Source organism: Plectrocnemia conspersa, unplaced genomic scaffold (genome assembly GCF_051122295.1).
Source record: "Plectrocnemia conspersa isolate PC_06_02 unplaced genomic scaffold, ASM5112229v1 ptg000004l, whole genome shotgun sequence".
Lineage (NCBI taxonomy): Eukaryota > Metazoa > Arthropoda > Insecta > Trichoptera > Polycentropodidae > Plectrocnemia > Plectrocnemia conspersa.
Window position 1 is genome coordinate 3,155,499 of NW_028277168.1, and position 22,420 is coordinate 3,177,918.

The 22,420-nt window shown below is 33.7% G+C and overlaps 4 protein-coding genes across 9 annotated transcripts; 1 reads left to right on the top strand and 3 right to left on the bottom strand.

Moving 5' to 3' along the window:
- Positions 1–4,110: 4,110 nt before the first annotated feature.
- Positions 4,111–6,706, bottom strand: LOC148235655 (uncharacterized). 2 transcript variants are annotated; one of them, XM_088183878.1, is made up of 7 exons: positions 6,477–6,706; positions 6,264–6,397; positions 6,100–6,185; positions 5,971–6,017; positions 5,751–5,907; positions 4,708–5,415; positions 4,111–4,642 (listed from the first exon to the last, which is right to left on the bottom strand). In XM_088183878.1, the coding sequence occupies exons 1-7, from the start codon at positions 6,570–6,572 to the stop codon at positions 4,386–4,388; spliced, it is 1,485 nt and encodes a 494-aa protein (XP_088040004.1). In that variant the 5' UTR covers positions 6,573–6,706; the 3' UTR covers positions 4,111–4,385. The 2 variants fall into 2 exon arrangements, with proteins under 2 accessions (XP_088040004.1, XP_088040003.1); XM_088183877.1 differs by having other exon boundaries at positions 5,974–6,017; positions 6,477–6,705.
- A 2,200-nt stretch (positions 6,707–8,906) lies between these two features.
- Positions 8,907–10,970, bottom strand: LOC148235656 (uncharacterized). The gene is made up of 8 exons (XM_088183879.1): positions 10,918–10,970; positions 10,732–10,821; positions 10,516–10,656; positions 10,006–10,137; positions 9,713–9,936; positions 9,420–9,601; positions 9,182–9,353; positions 8,907–9,121 (listed from the first exon to the last, which is right to left on the bottom strand). The coding sequence occupies exons 2-8, from the start codon at positions 10,807–10,809 to the stop codon at positions 9,007–9,009; spliced, it is 1,044 nt and encodes a 347-aa protein (XP_088040005.1). The 5' UTR covers positions 10,810–10,821; positions 10,918–10,970; the 3' UTR covers positions 8,907–9,006.
- Positions 10,971–13,028: 2,058 nt separating this feature from the next.
- Positions 13,029–18,085, bottom strand: LOC148235657 (putative RNA-binding protein EEED8.10). 5 transcript variants are annotated; one of them, XM_088184774.1, is made up of 12 exons: positions 18,011–18,085; positions 17,882–17,933; positions 17,719–17,807; positions 17,502–17,638; positions 17,344–17,429; positions 17,243–17,286; positions 17,020–17,176; positions 15,496–16,206; positions 15,222–15,427; positions 13,738–13,878; positions 13,540–13,669; positions 13,029–13,464 (listed from the first exon to the last, which is right to left on the bottom strand). In XM_088184774.1, the coding sequence occupies exons 2-12, from the start codon at positions 17,922–17,924 to the stop codon at positions 13,439–13,441; spliced, it is 1,770 nt and encodes a 589-aa protein (XP_088040900.1). In that variant the 5' UTR covers positions 17,925–17,933; positions 18,011–18,085; the 3' UTR covers positions 13,029–13,438. The 5 variants fall into 5 exon arrangements, with proteins under 5 accessions (XP_088040900.1, XP_088040903.1, XP_088040901.1 ...); XM_088184777.1 differs by having other exon boundaries at positions 17,870–17,933; XM_088184775.1 differs by having other exon boundaries at positions 17,995–18,085.
- A 2,857-nt stretch (positions 18,086–20,942) lies between these two features.
- Positions 20,943–22,021, top strand: Prps (phosphoribosyl pyrophosphate synthetase). Its single transcript, XM_088183857.1, has one exon. It carries the CDS (start codon positions 20,945–20,947, stop codon positions 21,977–21,979), a length of 1,035 nt encoding a protein of 344 aa, XP_088039983.1. The 5' UTR covers positions 20,943–20,944; the 3' UTR covers positions 21,980–22,021.
- Positions 22,022–22,420: the final 399 nt, after the last annotated feature.

A 22,420-nucleotide genomic window follows, 5' to 3' on the forward strand; every position in this document is an offset into this window, starting at 1 on the left:
AAAATTGGGATCTGTTTTTGTAACCAGAACGTTGTCGTATCCTTGTTTAAACATTGGTTTCAGCTCCTAATTTGTGGATAATTCAATAAGTTGCTCCTGTATTAGTATGTATTCATCTGTATTTGTACTCTGAGTTTGACTACTTACAAAAGGATTCAACACCCAGTCGGGAATATCCAAGTGAAGAATGTCTTCAAATCTTTGGTTAAGGTCCGAATGAAGCGACGTTAAATGTTAATAAGCAAACAAATCTTCATCTCTATTTTGCAATTTTGAAAGATTGGAAACTGAGAATATTCTCCTCTTCCCTAGTTTTGTTTGTACAGCAAAAGTTTTGCAACAAACGCAGATATTACACTTTTAGTTTTGATTAAATTTAATGTGTCACCTTGTAGTTTCAAATTAGTCTCGTTAAATCTAGCAAATAAATCAGTCACATAAGAGATGTCATTTTTTGAGATAATTAAATTGTGACGCAAATTATTGTCTTTACTCTCCAGGAATTCTAACACTGAATCAAAGAACGAATAGAAGCGATCCAAACATGCACCTCTAGATAATCAACGTACTTCTGTGTTAAGTAGTAAACGATTATAGTCGTCATCATTTTCCAAACAAAGTTGAGCAAATAATCTCCCATTCAAGGCATTCCTTTTGATTTTATTAACTGCTCTAATGACATAATGTAGTGATTCATGCAAACGTTCACTAAGGTGTTTTGCGACCAAATGATGTCGATGAATGACACAATGTACCAATAATGCATTCGGTATAGCTTGTTTTAAGTATGCCAGAAAGCCTCGGTGTCGTCCTACCATTGCCGGAACACTGTCAGTAGCAACGGAGATGATATCAGTCAAGGGTATAGCTTTTACATCGAAAAATCTTTTTAATTCAATAAATAACGTTTCACCTTTCGTATCAGTTTCCTAACAGTTAGAAAATAACAATTATTGTTTTTTTATTCATTGTTATTTATTTTAACTTCCATATTAATAAAAATGTGTCACAATTTTTATATTTTATATTAAACCTTGCGCGGACCCTCTGACGTTGTTCAGGGACCCCCAAATCAATTTTAATTTTCCACGGACCCTCTGAATGGTCCCCAGGGGTCCGTAGGGACCACTTTGGGAACCACTGTTCTAGATCAACATATTATACATACCAATTTTAGAATGTTTTACGAACGCCTATATATGCATGTCGCCAAGAAACAATATAACTCCACTGATTTTTACCTCCGTTTGGTGTCGGAAGCGACAGGACCAATAATTTTACCGAAGCATGTCATCGGAGACTGCAATTGGACTTTGATAGTAGTTCAAATCATCCAAATTTATGGATTTTTATCAATAGTCTCAGAAAAATCCAAAAAATCTATGAGAACTATAGCAGGTTTGAACATCAGCGCAAATGTAAATGTTACGAAGTTGACCAAAGAATTTTTATGAAGGTTTTGAGGTACAATAGAGAAAACATCATAGAATACTGACGTGGTATTGCATATGAGTTATAATTTTAAAATAAAATGTTTTTCATTTAATGTATATTTTACTAATATTTACAATAAAGCCAAGTATGTAATAAAGATAGGTTATTTAATTTATCGCCCAATTGACCGGAATGGTCTGATTGTCGCATATCAAAATTTACTGCTACTAATGTATTCATTGAATATTTTCTCCTACTTAATATGTTCAAAAAATAATGAAATCAACATTAATTTGCAAACGGAACTGCGTCACAAAAATACAATCTGTCCCTTTAAATAATATTTATTGTGAAAGTACTTACTAGAATATGGGTACTTTTGAAGATAACGTTCCACTCCTTTTATTTATTGTATGTATAAAAGAGAACTAAAGGAACTTATACCTGAAATACATACATATGTACATCTCAAACAACTAGTTTAATTTAGATTAATTATTTGAGGTCGGTTTTTACTTCTTTTTATAAATACATTCTTGCTGTGATTTTTTACAGTTGGCCCCCAGGAATTTGTCCCCTTTTTACAGGCCTGTGCGCATGGCACATGCCCTTAAACTAAGAGATTAGGAAAACGGCTGAAAGTAGAATTAAAAAAAAAACAACACAACCAATATGAAAGGAAGAAAAATGAGGTAGAGTACGCTCGGGATAAGGATGCGCGTTTGTTATTATGTGCGTGAACTGTGTGGCTCAAAACAATTTCGCTCAGAATATTTAATTTTTTTATTTTAAAAGAAAATATATGTTTATTTAACATACATAGATCTGAGCTAAGTTGGAAATTTCAACGGACAATTAAAAATATATTATATAATCGAAGAAACCAGACATTGATGTCATTAATTAAATATTTGCAAAATTCAAAATCTTTCACTAGTCAAAAAAATATTAAAGTCTTTAGCTATTCTTCAAAAGCAAAAAGATATAAAATGGTGAAAGAAATTATTCGCAGATTGTTTAATGGCTCGACGACTCTATTAAATCATTAGAATCCATTGAATAAATTAAAAAATTATCATTAGCGCAACGATAAGAATAATATTTTTTTAAGCCTTCCAGAGAATAGTGTAAAAAACCAACAACGTACGAATTAATGGAAAAATAATTAAAATATTTTAATCCACGGGTAAGAGAACGAATAACTTACAGTGTATATTTAAAGCCTTGATATCAATTAACCCAGATATGCCCAAGAAATTTTGTTCTCTTAAAATTTCATTTATAAATAAAAAAAACAGTGGCACGAGTTTACCTACCCATGGGACAGTGGGCATATCTGGGTTTTAAAGCAATATCAACACAAAATCATTTAAAATAAATCACTAGAGAAGATCGAACTTCTGTGCCACACTGCACTTTAATTGACGAATCAGCGACTGTCCTTAAAAGAGAAAGCGAGACAACGAAGTACACGCTATATCGCTTCTCCCTCTCATATACATGTACACGCACACAATAACAAACCGGCATCCTTATCCCGAGCGTACTCTAGTACGTTAATGCCTGCACTACACTCTCTGGAAGTTGTCTGAACCGAAGTTACAACTGAAGTCGGCCGAGACCTATGACTTCGAGTAAGCAACCACACTGTCGCAAATTTCATATGCCGTCTGTCAAGTACAGCCGGCATATTTACGCGCGATCGAAAAATGTGCAAATAATCGCAATTTTTAAATTGTCATATTAAAGTTACGCTACTGATAATTACAAAAGTATGTGTGGGTACTCACCAATACAATATCAGTGAAAACTTTTCGGTCGTAAATATTCAATTAACGCAAAATATTTGTCGGCTTTTGCAAAATGCCATAAGGCATAAAAATTAAATCCTAGAATTTGTCGCCATCGATTCTAAATGAGAATTCGTTATGGTGTGGCATTCATATAAACCGATCTAGGAAAATACATAAGAATATTAACAAAATCAAGTACCACTAATTACGCTTTAATTATTTAATTTTATATGAAAAAAAATATAATAACAATTTGTTAGAAGAATATACTATCAAAAATATTCAAAGATGTCAGTAAGTCTGTTGAAGTCCCCGATAAGCATGTGGTATTATAACTTGACCACGATGCAGCGCTCGACATGCGTGTTAACCATAGGACGCTTACGCGCATACTGAAATTGAACCTAGTTACTCGTTCTACCTCAGTTTGCGAAACACCATACCATCTCTCTCACTCTCGTCACTTAACACGCGAGAGAGCGAAAGGGGAAGTATCTCACCGCTCGCGCTCGAAAGGGTAGCTCCGACTTCGGTCCCTTTGCCGACAATGTTCGGAAGCGCTCGAAGCTTGCCAAGTCGACTAAATTACCCCCACTTTATCTCACGTTCTCAGTAACCTCGGACAACTTCCGAAAAATTTTAGAGCGGGCAGAACCAAACCCGACCGAAGTAACCCACTATATTCTCCGTCCTTGGCCAACATCCAGAGTGTAGTGCAGGCATAATATTGCCGTATTATAAGAAGCCAAAAATGGTTAAATAAAACATTTGTTTTAGATTAACAGATTAGCAAATTCAGGAAAAAAAATATACCTGGGCAAGCGTGAACGCTGTGTAATAAAATTTAGATATTTTCAACATTTACTTGAAAATAAAACGCATGTTGCCAAAAACATTTAAATATTGTATTTCACTAATTTTACAAAGATGATTTACAAGTTGGTTGTAGTAGCAATTTGACACCAGTAGATATAAAAATGACATTCTCCATTTTTATTCATTCTTTTAAGCCCATCTAATTCGCTGTAGATATTTACATGGTAATAGTCGTCACTGGTCATATTCAACAAGTTTTATCTTTGTAATAATGGTAATGCTGCATTTAAGTAATTAAATAGTTATTATTTTTTTATGCTAGTAAAAAACTCATCATTGAAATTAATTACAAACATATACAATTGTATCCGTTCCCCAAGGACTTTTGTAGCGCATCATTCTCGAATGCTTACATGCGTGTGTAAACATGTTACAATAATAGAATTCAAATATACGTGGATCATCTTTGCTCATGTGATTGCAAAGTATTCTTAAATTGTAATTTTCAAACTCCATGCCACTGCAACTAATGCCGGTTATTTCCATAATTTTTAAATTTTTTAATGACAATAAACAAGTAACAGTTTTTTTAGTGATATCTGTAACAATTTACAAAGTAATTATGCTTTAAAAAAATAACAAGTATTTCATGACAGTTTCTCACCTGTAAATTCGCTAATATTGGTTATCAGCAGGTTGGTCAATTCGGTGCAATTTGAGATAATCTTCATTAATAACTCATCATTGACAGCTGCGAATGAATGCAGCTTAAGTGTTTTCAATTTTTTCATATCTGCTATTGGCTCCAATCCTGAGCTCAAAAAATAAACTCTCAGATTGAGAGATTCAAGTTGTGGAAGCAATTTTAATATGTTAAATATATAAACTTGATCAGAATCCGGATATTCTAAGCTCAAATCTTTTAGATTACTCATACACAAACATCTTTCAATCGACAGAATATCTTTTAGAAGCGATCCTGACATTAAGCTGAGCTTTGTTAAATAGTTTATGTTCAAATGTTCTAAATATTTTGTTGACGATTGGTAATCTCTGATTACTAGTATTTCCAACTTGAATGTGCAATTTTTGAACGTTTCATCATCTATATCACAATTAATAAGATGTAGGGATTTCAGATCGCTCCATTTACTCAAGAAGTCATAGCCAAATGATAGAAAATCGACAAGCAACAGCTCGTTAAGATTGGGACACAGTTTGGTAATCATGTACGGTGTTTCGCTTCCATAAAAATTAGGTCCGTTTAGGTGTAAAGTTTTCAAATAACGACCAACTCTAAATAATAATAAATGCAGCTTGTCTCCTATCAATTCGAGGCTGTAACATTCGCCTGTTTTTAATTCAACGATACCTGGAAAAATTTTGACATTAAATTAAATTAAAACCATTTCAATACAACGATTTTTAAAACAATGTGAAATAAAATGAATTATTAGTCGTTTTCAACAAGAAATTTAAAATTTAATAATATAACAATCACTCAGCCTTATTTATAAGACATTGCAGTTAGTTGCGAGTGAAATAACGAATATTTCAGAAATAGTTTTATATATAACCAAATCTATTTACTAATTTGTATGTATGTAAAACAGATTTAACAAGAACCATAAACAAATCAAATTCAATACCAATTGGTTCAAGCTCTGATAAGTTCACACCAATTACGAAAGCAATGATATCAATTACCTTTATACTTTTCGCGGACGAGATAATTCCAGTGTTTGCTGACTCTTTCGGATTGAATCAATTGTTTCAGCGACAGATAGCTGAATATTTCCATAAAACAATATTCGTTCAGTACATTCAAAATATTATTTTCGTCTTGTATATTCACATATTCGTTCTGAAAAAGAGACATATAAGAATATTGTCATACGATTAATTAAATTTCATCTTATATAATTACAACTGTTGTGGTATTCGATGTCGGTAGTACACTTTTAAACATATTTCCTGAAATATCACATTTCAATTTTTATTATACATCTACATAAACATATAATATATTTTAAACTTAAAACATTGTAAGCTATACCAATTTTTGTATTTTTTTGATACCAAAAGTATGCTGAGGAGACTTTTAATATAACATCCTCGATTATGACTTCCTCACCCATAGCTCTTGAAAGAGACAAAATAATTTAATTCAACTGTAATTTTAATTTAAAAGTCAATGTTTTGCGATGCAACAAGTCATACCTGCTCGCTTCCGAGGAATTGTCATATGTGATCAAGGCATAACTACCACGCTCAGTGATTCGAGACTGTTTAAAGGAATAATCGACGATCGTTCCAAAGCGGCCGAAATGTTGGAAAATATCTTCGCTCCTTATCTATAAAGTATTTTTTATTTAATACCAAATTATTACGCAATATACATATATATCTACTATTTATATTCGAGTATCTTACTTTATTTGGGATTCTGGATACGTATATTGTGGTTATTGGTATGCCTTCACTTGTATACGTTGTATTGAAAATATCTATATCTTCATCTGAAGACATTATGTCTTTATGTCCGTAAGCAGAATATCTTTCTAACTCAGTTAGCTCACTAAACAGTATTGCGATACAGCTCGTCACCGACCAAAACACGGGTAATTCCCTCGAAAACTTTGGGACTACCCCAAATATGGGAATTTTATTGCGTATTTTAATATACTATTTAATAATTGTTTTACTACAAGTAATAATTTTTAAATTAATAAATACATAACAAAGTTATAATCTTTATTTAAATATGTATTTTTTAATTATTATGTGCTATTTGATAAGGTGACAAGATTTTTAAATATCAAAGGAGAAGACAAAAAATAAAAATGCCATCTTGAAAATTTTTGTTAGAAAAGGACAAAGAAGGACAAATTGCTATGGACCTAAAAAGGTTTCACGGAAATTTTTCTCCAATAGATTGCCGCGAGAACTAAAAGAAATAGATAAGTATTTACGTATAACTGAAATATTTCGAATAATAAGAATTATAAGACTGTACTTTTTAGTGGTACTAAAAAAAAAAAGTTTTTATACTGGATAATTTTGACGGTCAATTGTAACTTGTTTGTCGTTCGGGTCGCATGTCTTTCTTTCGGTAGTGTTTGGATTAACATATGGAGAGTGTGTTACGAACATAACAACAACAAAGAACACCCCTAGTTTCAATGGAAGATTTCGTTCGGAGTAAGGTGTTTTTACGCACTTGTATGCCATATGAATTTCACAGCCAATACAGAAGTTGACAGATAAAACAAGATTTTTCTGGTCTAGCATGAAAAGTAGTAAAAAATATTTGGAAGGCGTGGAAACAATGTGTGGGTTCCACACGCGCTAAGCGACGAGAACAAGGCGACGCGCTTGACTCATACTGCGAGAATCACATTAGAAAAAATTGATTCTCTCGGATGGAAAACTATTGCTCACCCTCCATATTCTCCCGATATAGCACCATCAGATTACAATAATTAATCTCCACAACATAATTTAAAAATTTATTACTAGTGAAGTTAAAACATTTCTTTCTGAATATCTTAACTCTCAGCTAGTCAGTTTTTATAAATGTGGGATTAAAAACTTGCCTGATCGACGAAGGAAGGTTGTATCTATCGATGGGATTATTTTGTAGAATAATATTGTATAAATACTTTCCCTTAAAAAATCGTTCTTTCTTTTAGGTACCCCTAATATATTACCTTTTAGTGCAAGAAATAAAAAGAATACTAGTCAAAACTTAATTTTAATTTGACTTTTAAGCAAAGAGGTCTTAAATCCAGTTTAATTTATTGTACAAAGGAAAAATATATAAGAAAATTTGGAAGAAAAATAAGTATGAAGCCGTCAGGAATCATTCTGCTCAATATAGTTTTTAATTCAGATTTCTTAAATTATATTTTTTATGAGCCATTTTAAATCTAGAAGTGGATTTTAGATTTCTATTGTATAAATATATATGTTCGTTCTGGCATATTCCTCCAATATAATCCCGTTTCATCTGATCAGCTGTATACCCACCCACTTCTATAATTTTTTAAGTTTCTACACCGGCTGATGCGCACTGGCTAAATTTGTCAAACCATTCACCAGAGCTAGTGACAAATTTATCATCGTTTTTATTGACTCCTTCCATTTTTTAGTATTTACGCCTTTAGCACACTGCAGCGAAAGCTAAACGGAACCGGACCGATACGAATAATATATATGTATATATATTTATTTATTAAAATTATGACCATCGTGACCTGACAGGTTAACCAAATGCCTCACGATCGCCAAAAGTATAAAATATATGCGTGTATGTACGTATGCACACATACAAATTCATATACGTATGCACACACACACATATAATAAAAAAACAGATCACCTGCATAGTCCCACACAAATTGAACCAAAACCCCATATGTGGATTTGAAAATGTCAATAGCTCTATGCATAGTATTCAGCAGACGAACAGCCATTGCCAGAGAAGAATTGGCAAGTACTCCAGTTCTTGACTTTATAAGCAAGAACAGTGGACGCGACCGAGAACTATAACCACCTTCCGGAGCCCACATTTGGAGCTGCTTCACGAATTTTTACATAATTATTTCTGTTATTTATTTATTATTTTGTGGGGATCCTATTCTTGAAACTCGTGTTAAAATCTGTGACCAAAATGGCAAACAAGACAATACTTTGGTCACAGATTTTAACGCGAGTTTCAAGAAAAGGATCTTCACAAAATAATAATGTAAAAATTTTGCTCCATAAAATGAATTATTCATATGTAAATCAGTTGAATCAACGTCATATGTAAATCAGTTTAAATCAATCCAATAATCGGTCGAACATACATAAAAATAATAATTTTCTTGATACTTTATTTATATACTGCAAACGAAAACATTATACTTAATTCGTATTTGTTATATACAAGAGTCAACAAATTTTATTCTAAAAAGTGTTATCACATCTCACACTCTTCAGTAGAATTCACTGCTTTTATTGCCGAATAAATCGCTTTCTTTTGTATTTTGGCGAGAATTTTCTTATCGTGGAAGGAGTGTATATGCATATTTGTTCTAAAACATAACACAGTTAAAATCACTAGATAACATGTACAAATACAAAAATTTAACCACCTTCTCACAACGTCGTTTCCATTGGTGATGCAACAAGCTGGACATTTACGATCCCTGTAATCGACGCATCGCCATCTTCTTATCTGACCTTTGTTACTTCTACTGAATAAATTATACATGTAACGGTTCAAAATCAATTGGAGCGAGCCGCGGCTTGAAACGGTGTATTGTACTAAAAAATTAAAGAAAATATTTTTAAAAATGTCTCTAGACCGTTTCTATTATTCCAAATACAAACCTTGACTGTTGGCATAATTGTACAAATCAGTAGACATGTCAGACACGGGTGCCAATTCAAATTTGTTCTCAGCACTGCCGATAATCACCGATTCTTTCAATGTATCATTATGAATCATGGTTTCATCTAATGAATCTATAGAATTGTCCTGTGAATTTTTGCTAGTTTCTGGTAGATTTTCGCTTAAAATAAAATTAAAAATAAGAGATAACGTCAGGAAGTCTTCTTAGAATGTATTACAGTTGGAGCAAGCACTGAACATAATATTTACAAATATAAATATATTTCCTTACTTTTTGACGGTATAACTAGACGATGGTTTATTTTTCAAAGCAATCTTTTTTTCAATATTAGAAACATTTTCTTCCAAGCAATCGGTCGATGCTGATTCTACTGAACCAATTTTTATAGTAGTATCTTGTATGATGTTAATTTTTTTTAGATTGGGTTTCAATTTAATGACATCATCGCTACTTTTTATTTCCATACTGTTATCGATAATTTCGTTGGTGGCTACCTGTTGTGTTTTAATATTTAATTACACATTAAATACACACTAATAATAATAATAATAATAAATACAAACCATATCGTCTAATCCTTGGATTTGCAAGGACTTGGCGAGGTTTAGAAACATTTCTAAATTATCCTCAGGAATAGCAACTTCGCCGGTGTATACGTATTCCAATAAATTGCATAATGTCGGGTATGATACATTCTAAAATAAATACTAATACTTTAATAATAACACAGATCTTGGTCCACTGATATTATTTTGAAATAATAAAAAGTAAAGTCTAGGAAGGCGAGATAAAGGATGACTCATCGACGAGTCATTTAAATCTCCGATCTTGTTATTTTGTTTAATAATAACTTTACTCTCATTTGGTAGTGATCCTAAATGCAAGACCATCAATTCGATTAAGAATGTCATTTCAGCTTTTTCCAGGGGGTGGCAAAAGTTGGACAGTCAGTGGTCATTTTTTGAATATATCGATTTCTGTTTAGAATTTACTTTTTTGAACTTTTAAAAATGTCTGGCACGGATCAACCATTTTCACATGAATTTACAAATAAATAATAAAAAATCACTAACGTTAAGAAAAATAATGGGATGTTGAGAAGGAGCAGATTTAATCAAACTTTTGATGTACGGACTGGCGATGCCCAAAACCAGCTGGTGAACTTTAACTAGGTGTCCATCGGCAGCTAGCGTCAAATCAACGAAATCACCATTCTGTTAACAATAAATAACAAGTTAGAACCAACGATGAACAAAATGACGCAGATAATCTCAGATATAATAAGTAACCTGTTGCGAGTAACTGAATCCAGATTTCATATTGTCATAGTACAAGGGCCAACTGAGCGATATTTGAGGTTCTGCCATTGTAATTTTTAACTATTGACAGTGATAGATTTTGTATGATATAAATACATCTTTTTGAGGTTATGGTGATTCTCATATTATAAATATTATATACACAATTTCACTTACTTTAGAACAATTTGTTATTCTGTATCACACTGACGGGAAACCTTCAGCTCACTGGCAGCATTTATTGTTGACGTCCGTTTGTTGCCATATTGAAAAATACATTCTATATTTTTCAAGTAAGAGATAAACAGTCACTTTGCAACGTTGTAACACTGGCTACAAAAATACGTAAATAATCGTTTTAAAAACGAAAAATAATCGTTTATCAGTGTCGTCGATAACACTGAATAAAACACAAAGATGTTTGTGGAATAAACTCGCGCATGGCGAGATTTAAATTTTAAAACGTATTTACGCATCAAAACATTGTTGGTCAGTTTCGTAGACGTCTACGTCAAAAGCAAAACAAATGTTTATAACCATTGGTTTCTAAGCGTGGCACTGATATAATTAACAAGTACCATAATTGGATACCTGTTAATTAACACGGCGCGATGTTCAAAAACCACTGGTTTTATCCCTCCGTGGCATGGAACTCTACCGTGGCGTTTGTGCTCGCATGCGCGTCTACTATAAGAGCAAAGCATTCGGGCAGGTGTCAATTACACAGATTGATCTGTTGCAGTAGTATTTTTATTAAAGTAAGTTGGATTTACTTTTTTTTACACGTTTCTTTATGACCAACAATTAATTTTAATCTACATTTAATAATTTATGTTTTAACACTATGGTCACTGATTGGCGTTCAAAAGTTTTCTGTTCTACGCAATCACTAATCACAAATGAATTCCAAAAATGAAAACTAGAGCAATTCACAGGGCTTACTCCTCTTCAGCCGTCTTTTCAAGTTGTCCACATTGAGGAGTATGCTGCCTCGATGTTGACGTGTTGTTGGAGCCTCGTTTTATGTTTAGCAGCAATATGTTTTATAGCACTGGCGACATCTTCAACACCTAGGTCACAGTATATGTCTCTGTAGAGGGCTTATTTATATATGTATTTATTTAGGTTTATTATGGCCAAAAATTGGCGGCACCCTGGTAACACTGGCGTGACGGACCTCTTCTCTTTGCTACTTTAGTAAGTGCGGGCCTCGTGCACCGTCCACATACACACTCAAGTTTTAACATGTAACTTTTCCAGTAGGAATCTAATAAAGTGGATTCCAACATTAAAATATAAATGTCACTATTTATACTACTCTCGCAAGTGTACATGTTTCTTCGTTTAAAATGAGACATCGTGGGAGACCACTTACCGGATTAAGGTACTCGCTATAAATCATAAAGGATTAAATATGTATGGCTTTAAGAATAGATCAAGTGCATAGCCGTTTCCAATCTACCTTATCAATCTCTAATTGTTCGTCTCACTGATAACGGGCGGACTACAAGATGCATCATGGAGGGGCCATGAATATCAATACTGGGAACCTGGCAATCACTTTCACTCAGACAATTCGTCTTCAAGATACCTTCAACATGGACAGCAACCGATTAAACTTCGAATTAGTAAAGATCGAAGAAACCGCCTGTTTTTTTCTTTTCATCCACTGGTCCAGCTCGATGTCCGGAATCCAGAATGACTTATTTCAGAGACGTATGTAACCCACGGATGCAAATAAAGACCTGGACTCTATAATCCGAACATGATATGTTGTGTTTTTGTCTGTATATAATTAAATTTAAATAAAATCGAAAGATAATAAAACATTTCTTTCCAATAAAATTTTACATTATTATAATTTATTATAAAATAAAAAAATTTCTTATACTGAAATTATATTTTTGATATATTTTTTTCGTTATACTGAAATGATATTTTATGATATATTTTTAATTACCATATTACTACAGCATCAAAATAATCTCTTACAAGATTGACAGATCGTTTTTTGTCCATTTTTGAGGATACTGTAATTAACACAATAAAATTTGTTAAAAAAATGTTTTATAAAAAAAGTTTGAGGAACGGCGAATCACTTTGAATATCGTTTGTGAACATATTCGGCACACGACGAGTTAAGGGCGAACTGAATACGTAGAAATATGGTGTCAAGTTTTAACATCATTCTTAAATTCTGATCAAAATATTTCGTTATACTAAGATCAATCTTCGTTACAATAAAAATATTTTGCATGAAAGTTTTTCGGGGACAAATTAAAGATTAGTTATACTGCGAATTTCTTTATTTCGGTATTCGTTATAAAGAGATTTCACTGTAATGTATCACTGATTACGACGATTTATATTCTTAACATCATCATAAAATCAAAAGTTTTTCAATTTGAAGAGAAATAATTTAACGGTATTTATTTTATAAAATAAGCACAATTTTTTCATTAATATGATTTGATATATTATATTCAATATGTAAATAAAATTTGGATCTAAATGTAAAAACATTTAAATTCATATAGTTTACAATTAAATTTTAAATATTTTTAAAACAATATAAACAAGCATGCAACAATATAAACAAGCATGTAACTTTAACAACTAGTGGGAAAATATCTATTTGAATTATTGTTGTTTTTTAGGATGAATATCTCAGTTGTGCTTCGAGACATAGTAGTCAAAACTAAGAGTCTAAGGAATTATCCGAATCTGTAAAAATTTTATGTTTAATGACATTTACTATTTTAATTTACTAACTATTAAAAAAAAGAAATTGAATATTACCAAAGTAATTGAAATCATCTCCTTCACCAATATCATCTGTGTCATCAAATTCATCGCCGAAATCCGAAAATATCCATTCTTCACCATTTTCTTCGAATTCTAGATTTATGCACCTACATTCTTCAATTACCTGTAACCGTAATTAAATTATTAAAAAGCATTTTACTTAAATAAAAAGTTTATCTGGTAAAAACTCACATAATCGATAAACATTCTTGTAACTTTTAAAGTGATTCGATTAGGAATGCACTCGTTTTGACTAGCGTTTGTATGGATTATACTGCTTATTTTATTAATAATGGACGAATTTATATAATGATTCTCATATAAATCTACAAACTGAAAGTAGAAATTGTCGATTATAAATCCCTAAAAAATAATAATATCATATTTGCAAACAGTGGTGGATCGTTAAAAAAAACGCGATGCTAGACGGCGTTCAGATTTTTTAGCTTTCCCCCCCCCCCACCCAATGGAAAAAGCTGAAATGACATCCCTTTTTCAAACCCAGAAATTCTTAGGTTATTCCTTAAATAAAATCTAAAAGAAAAGTCTCCAATCTATCCCGAATATATTTTTAAAAACATTTCAGTGAAATCATATCGGAATACATTTTCACCGGTAGGTATAAATTTTTACCAGTGAAAATATAATTTATTTGGCATTTCCTATTAAATTATATGATTTCAACTTTTCCATATATACATTTACATACTTATAATTATTTATTTACATGCGATGTATAAATATGTATTTTTAGGTGAAATTATATTTTCACTAATGAAGTCCAAATACGTTTTAACCAGTAGATATATATTTCTACTAGCGAAAATTTAATTTAACTGATAGGCGCTAGTGAAATTATGTGCTACTTTAAAATATCTATGAAACTCAATTTGAGTTGAGAAACGTCCATTTGCTGTTCAAACCTAAACCTAACCTAATGAAAATTAAAAAAAAAAATTATAGTCTTATAATTTCCATCTCAGATCTAAGTCTCGGAGGAAAATAAGTGGGAAAAGAAATACAGACAATACAAATTATAAAACTAATTATAATTTCTACTTTCATCAAGTCCAAAATACAAACTAAGCCAACTCATCTCTCATGGGAAAATAAACGGAAGAAGTACAGATCGACGTTGCATTGTATTTTAAAAATATGATAGCTATTATTACCAAGTTTACTACTCATTTCTGATATGAAAGTATTGGTCAAAGAATATTCAAACCGAATTTTGCAATAGGAGGGCGCAAAAACAATTATCAATTCTCAGAAGTCAAAAATTTACGGCAAAAGCAATAAAATCGTGTCGGTAACGAGCGTTCCCACTGTGATGGCGACGGCACGATTTTATTGGTTTTTACTGGATTTTTGACTTCTGAGAAGGGATAATTGTTTTTTGCGCTCTCCCATTGGTCAAAATTCGGTTTACGTGTGCTTCGTTCGATTCTCACTACTGATTTTATTGCTTGACCAATTTTTTAATATCGCATAGGAGATTACGAAAAAATAAAAAAAATGTTTCGGTTCCAAGAATCCCCTTCCCTCTGGCAGATATTCGGATTAGACTGTAAATGCTTTCGAGCCACGGTTGAGCAGTAAAAGTTTTAGTCGTCCCTGAGGAAGGACATATCTACCGGTCGAACGAGACACCACTGATGCGCAACCAATTAAATTACTTCAATTTTAGGGCAGGACATAAAAACGTTACAAATGGCTTCTTGCGATAGCGAATTGTTACACCTGAATAGCAATTTCTTCAATTTGCTTTCTCTTCCGTGCTTGCCCAACTCCATAATCGATTCGCAGACATTGAGGCCGCTAAGGTTCAATATTTCTAAGTTTTTCAACGACCATATATGGCTAATACCCTTTTCAGTTAATTCTGCAACAGTGCATAAAATAAGTACATTTAATTAAAATAAAAAGGTAATTATTTCGCAACCTTATCACCTTTATTGAATTGGAACTGGTCGGATATGTCAAGATCTATCAGCTGAGTGCAATTTGCACAAATCATCGATATAAATTCATCATCGACGGCAGTGTTGGACTTGACTGCGAGCGTTTTTAAATCTTTCATGTTCGCTATCGGTTCCAATCCCGAGCGCAGGTTGAGCAAGTTCAGCTTGAGAGACTCGAGTTGAGGAAGCAATATCAAAATGTTGGAGATAAAACCGTCGGTCGCAACCTGGATAGACTCCAAGTGCAAATGTTTTAAATTACGTAGGTATGCGACACTTTTAACTAACTGATTCACTTTTATGGGCGTGTTTATTATGGTGAGCTTCTTCAAACAGTTTGTGTTTAAATTTGTTAAGAAGTTACCGACCGGATTTTCGGTATCATTGATCACTAGTTCTTCCAGTTTTAATTTGCTATTTCTGAACGTGTAATCTTTTATGCCTTTACACGAATGAAAGCTCAGAGATTTGAGATGCTTGCATTTATGGATCACATCATTCCAGTTCTCCGATTCTAATTTGAAGACGTACAACTCTTGGAGATTAGGACACAACTTGGCGATGATGTACGGAGTTCTATAATCGAACATGGACATTTCGGTGTCTATGTGTAGTGTTTTCAAATAACAACCAAACTTTTTTAATAAACTGTGCAAAACGTTGGTGTATATCAACGTGTTTGTTTTAAATTCCAACATACCTGTGAATAAATTAAAATTAAATTTCATCAAACAAAAAATGAATTAATGATTAATAAAGAATCACCAAATATACATATTTAAAAAATAAATATATTACTTCTTTTTGAAACAACAATATCAAACTTTGTGACCTCTAGAATAAATTCTTTATTTTTAACACTTTACGGTCGATTTATGCTGTGATATTGGCACGACTTTGATGCTGTTGACAGCGAAAAAATGTCGATACATCTTAATATGTTTTGATCGCAGTTTCGAGATTTAATGGTGAAAGAAATCTGTTTGTCTGTTACATTGTGCAAATATGAAAGTTGCACAGTTGGGTGCCAAGTGAATATCGCAGCTAATCCGGTCAAAAAAGATAGAAAGCTGAAATGTTGCACAGACCTTTGTTTCGACGTTCTTAAGGCAGGCTGAAAAGTGTCATAGGATCCAGTCTATGTAAACTACAGAGACTGATGCCTGGTACATTATAAGTAATAAATATTTTTTATAAATAATAAAATAATACATTGGTGTCCATACCACCATTGAGGTTAATGCAATGTGCGTTTTTATTTAGCCAGGGTAGGCCTAGTCCACATTGTAGCGATTCAATTGTTTGAACAACCTGCTAGTGAACGATATCAGAAGCTACTAATCAACACTTATCGGCACTTCAATTGAATTTCACCAATCTTGTAGAAAATTGTGAAACATGTAATGACAAAAAATTTCAGCTCTCTATCTTTCATTTCGAGATTTGGTCTTATTGACCGTAAAGTGTTGATAAATGAAGTTGAAATGACAAAATGCGGAAATGTGATAATTACTTTTATATTTTTCGTGTACAAGAAAATTCCAGCGTTTGCAGACTCTTTCCGATTTAATTAACTGTTGCAGCGGCAAATAGCTGAATATTTTCATAAAACAATATTCGTTCAGCACGTTTAAAATGTTATTTTCATCTTGCAGATTGACACGTCGGCGCTGGAAAAAAACATATTGTAATTAATAAGATGTAATTAATAATTATTTGGCTCATGTAATAATTACAATCTTGGCATTCTTTGCATTTCTACTGTTGAAATTGGAAGATCCTGAAATGATATAAATAATAATAAAGGTATAAATTGATATAATAGTTGGTATTATACTCCGTTTTGGCGTTTCTTGATGCCAAGAGTCCGCCGCGGCCACTTTCAACTGAACACCGTGCATTTTGATTCTATTTTTTCTAGCTCTGAAAACATTTTATTATAGAATGAGCGAGATGTATTTTGAGTAAACGTAAAGACGACGAGGCGGGACGCACTGTAAGGCTTCGAATATACTTTCATAGGTGATAAAGGCAAAAAGGGCGGTCCCGGCGACATCCGGCGACCATTTGATGAAACAATCGACGATCTTTCCGAAGCGGCCGAAGCATTCGATAAAATCGGAGCGCTTCACCTGTACAAGTAGAAAAAATAACTAATAAAAAATAAGTAATAAAAAATACGCAAAATATAAAAGCGATCAAATCGACTGACGTTTGGGGGGATTCGAGTTACGTGTATTTTGGTGATGGGCACGCCTGCATTTGTGTGCGTTTTACTTTCCGGCACAAACGAGGAGTGTCCTGAAACGAGACCAGACTCCATCATATAACGTCACCGTATAGTATGTTGATTGTACGCGTACACATTCACTGACCGGCGGATTCGAACGAGAATATCATGCACTCCCAGTTGGACATTTTTTCCAACTAAAAATTCAAATTTATTACAATAATTAACAACAAATGTATAAATATGTATATATATTACGTATTTCAAGATGTACGATATGCCAAATTAAACGATGACCAAGAAGGACGATCGAGCGAGAGTGTGAACCGACATTGCACTTTTTAACGACGACCGGCCTTAACGGAAACAAATGCGGCCATGAATTAATCTTTTATTTTCATTTCATTTAAATATAATAAATACACATTCGTCAGCATCTAAGTCAAACAAAAAGTTAACCTAAGCGATTCGATGAAAAACAATAAAAACATGCAATTCAAGACAAAGATTAACAATAAAGAAAGAAGTACACTGTTCCATATTTTTTAACTTTATATAAATCGAGCATCATCAACCGTTCGCCAACTTCATATAAATACAATTTTCTTTCCTGGAGTCTACCAACTCTGATGAACTTTCTCCTCTAATATGTCAACCAGCCTTTCGTCAGCAATGATATTGTAGAGCAATATTTTTTTGTTAGCAATTTGTAGCTGTTAACAAAGTTCCGAGGTATATCATGTTCAGGATACTGTCTCCTCAAACTAGGCATAACCGACATGTATTTTGTTTTTCTTTTATTGATCTTCAATCCCATTTTGCTGGCTGATGATTCAATGGCGTTAAAGGCTTCCTTTAGTGCCTGTTTTGATCTCGCTACTATATCTATGTCGAAGATTTGTATCGATTTATTATACACACTGCCGGTTGTATCCAGTTCGGCATCTCGGATTACTTTTTCTATGGCAATGTTGAACAGATTTCACGCTAGATCATCGCCCTATCGTAGGCTGTTGAGTTTTCACAAATATATCATTTTGTACTCTCACTTGCCATTTTATATCTCTCATTAGTTTTTTTGGTACCCTTACTGTGTACTCTTTAGATATTTCACGCTTTAAAATCGCAACGAAAAAAAAACTACAATTTTTTAAATACCCACAATCGCAAAAAAGAGTATTTATTTAATTGAATAAATGATAAATGAATAAATAATTCATATACATATGTATATATTCAAATTTAGCAATAGCGAAGCATTGCCAGGTCCGCTAGTACATATATTTTTACATAAGATTTCAACTTTCCATACGTAGTGATATATACAGTCTTGGCCATAATAATGGGGCACACCTTAAAATAGTGTGTAACTCTTTACAAATGCATAGTCTGACCGAAATATTTTAGCAGGTAGTTTTAACCGTAATTCTGAGAGATATACAAAGGAATTTGTCGTTTTTAATTGTTCATTTGAGTTTTAAAGATTTCAACCTTTAAGTACGTTGCATCTCGAATATTGCTCCATAGTTTGTCTGGACTTTGATATCACACTATGTTTTAAAAATATGATACCTATCTACCGATATCACAACTGACTTTTGAATATTGGTCAAAGTATATTCAACCCGAATTTTGGCAAATAAGATGGTCAAAAACAATTATCACTTCTCAGAAGGCAAAAATTCACGTCAGAAGCAATAAAATCAGTCAGAGATAAAATTATTCGTGAAAACTTTTGTCCCCGAAGATCTTTCTACGTCGTCTTCGCCAAGTAGTACTCGTAATATTGGACGAAGACGTAAGTGCAACTCTTGTTCTGGTAATAAAATTACGCATGTATCGCGTTTTGTTTGCCACAGAGCTGTATGTCAAATGCATAAAGTAATAAAATGCCCGGAATGCTAGGCAATTGGATTTTTTTTAATTTCTTATTTTTGTATGTTATATGTTCACAGATGTTAGTTTTATTTTAAGTAATTTAGATTTAATTTGTATAGACATGTTTTTTATAATTTATTTTTTAAGAAAAAAATGTAAAAAAATATATTGTGTTTTATTGCGAACGTTTAAGATGCCGCGCGTGCTTGACGTCATCGGGTCTGAGTAGAAAATGGGTTTGTGTGCATCCACAAACAGTGGCAAAAAGGCATAGTGTGGTCTCGTTTTACGCTCGATTAAATATATTTTGATCTCTCGATAGTCAATAAGGTAAATTAAGTGGTTCTTGACATTTTATTGTAAGTTTTGTATTTACGTCTCACTTTTATCAAATTATGATTATTTTATTTACGTCTCACATTTATCATTATGTTTACTTGCTTGAATTATATTTAATATTTATATTATATTTATTGATAACGCAAATTCAGTGGTTCTCAATATTTTATTATAAGTTTTTTATTTACATCTCACTTTTATCTACTTATGATTATTTTATTTATTAATATTTGATGCCTTGACCTAATAAGAGTTCTAAAACTATAATTTGTTTACGATCTTTCTTTAGGGCAAGTTGAGTTTTGTTAATTCGTATAGGTTAGGTTAAGTTAAACATTCTTATATCTATGGATCAATATGCGTGATATGACGTCTGTCTGTACTTCTTCTGCCGGTTATTTTCCCCGGAGAATTTAGTTGGTTTAATTATTTTGTATTTTAGACTTGACCTAATACAAGTTCTAAAACTATGATTAGTCTTAGAACTCTCATTAGATTAGGTTTGAATTTGAACAGCAAATGGACGTTTTGCATTTATCAAATTGAGTTTCATAAACATATTAAAGCAGCATATAATGTTACTAGCGTGTATCAGTTAAAATGTATTTTCGCTAGTAGAAAAATATACATTCACTCAACATTTATACATCGCATGTAAATGAATAATAATAAATATGTAAATGTATATATTATTGCATTCCCTTTCGCTAGTTTACGTGTTAAATGACAAAAGTGAGTGAGAGTGAGTAAGTGATATTTTTTTATATTTCGATTTGAAAAATTTGTAAAATTTGTAAAAATGATTGAGGAATATAGGTTTTTGTAAATATTAATATAAGCATATATTTTATATATTATTATTATTTGAAAACATAGAAAAGTGAATATATTCGAATACACACTTTGTAACGCATAAACAATTAGTTGTATTAAAATGTCGTAAGTGGGTTTTTAGTCGAGCGGCAACACCGGAGACGGCGCGCACCGGCACATGCTCGCGCGTCGAGTGTCGCGCAGGTCGCGAGACCCGGCAGCTCGAGGGCCGCCCGAAGAGAGTCACTGCCGCAAGATGCCCAACATCAAAGTGTTCAGCGGGACGTCGCACGCCGACCTGGCGCAGCGCATCGTGGACAGGCTCGGCATCGAGCTGGGCAAGGTGGTGACCAAGAAGTTCTCGAACCTGGAGACGTGCGTGGAGATCGGCGAATCCGTGCGCGGCGAGGACGTGTACATCGTGCAGAGCGGCAGCGGCGAGATCAACGACAACCTCATGGAGCTGCTGATCATGATCAACGCGTGTAAGATCGCGTCGGCGTCGCGCGTCACAGCCGTCATTCCTTGCTTCCCGTACGCGCGTCAGGACAAAAAAGACAAGTCTCGCGCGCCCATCTCGGCCAAGCTGGTGGCCAACATGCTGTCGGTGGCGGGCGCCGACCACATCATAACCATGGACCTACACGCCTCGCAGATCCAGGGCTTCTTCGACATCCCCGTGGACAATCTGTTCGCCGAACCGGCCGTGCTCAAGTGGATCAAGGAGAACATCTCCGAGTGGAAGACGAGCATCGTGGTGTCGCCGGACGCCGGCGGCGCCAAGCGAGTCACCTCCATAGCCGACCGGCTCAACGTCGAGTTCGCGCTCATCCACAAGGAGCGCAAGAAGGCGAACGAAGTCGCCTCCATGGTGCTCGTGGGAGACGTGAAAGACAGAGTCGCCATCCTCGTGGACGACATGGCCGACACGTGCGGCACCATCTGCCACGCCGCTGAGAAGCTCCTGGAAGCCGGCGCCACCAAAGTGTACGCCATCCTCACCCACGGCATCTTCTCCGGCCCGGCCGTCTCGCGCATCAACAACGCCTGCTTCGAAGCCGTAGTCGTCACCAACACCATTCCGCAAGACAAACACATGAAGGACTGCAACAAGATTCAGTGCATCGACGTCTCCATGATGTTCGCCGAAGCCGTGCGCCGGACGCACAACGGCGAGTCCGTCTCCTATCTCTTCTCCAACGTTCCGTACTGATTTTTTCCTGTAAAAGACTATTAAAAATTGTATCGATTAAAACTTGACTTTTATTTTCCTATTCTTTTCTTTTTAGACACTATAACATCAGCAGAGATCGTCGACCCAACATTTTACTTTTCAAAAGGAGAATTAGACCGACTACTTCCTTTGGAGAAAACTTAACAATAATATTCGGACGGGCACTATGGAAAATAATCTCAATTTATTTCTGCGTCAACTTTTCAGATCGGATTTTATCAAATCGTCCTGAAAAATTACACACTGCACTTGCTCTTATTAAAATTAAATTATTTCACACATATCTAACTAATTCCTATAGTATACTTTAAAAAACCGGTTTCGTCTATAATGGAACAGTATTAATATTAACAATCAATTAAAATCTCTTGCCATTTTTAGACTCAATGACTTGATTAAGTTTTTTTAGTGACTGTTTTA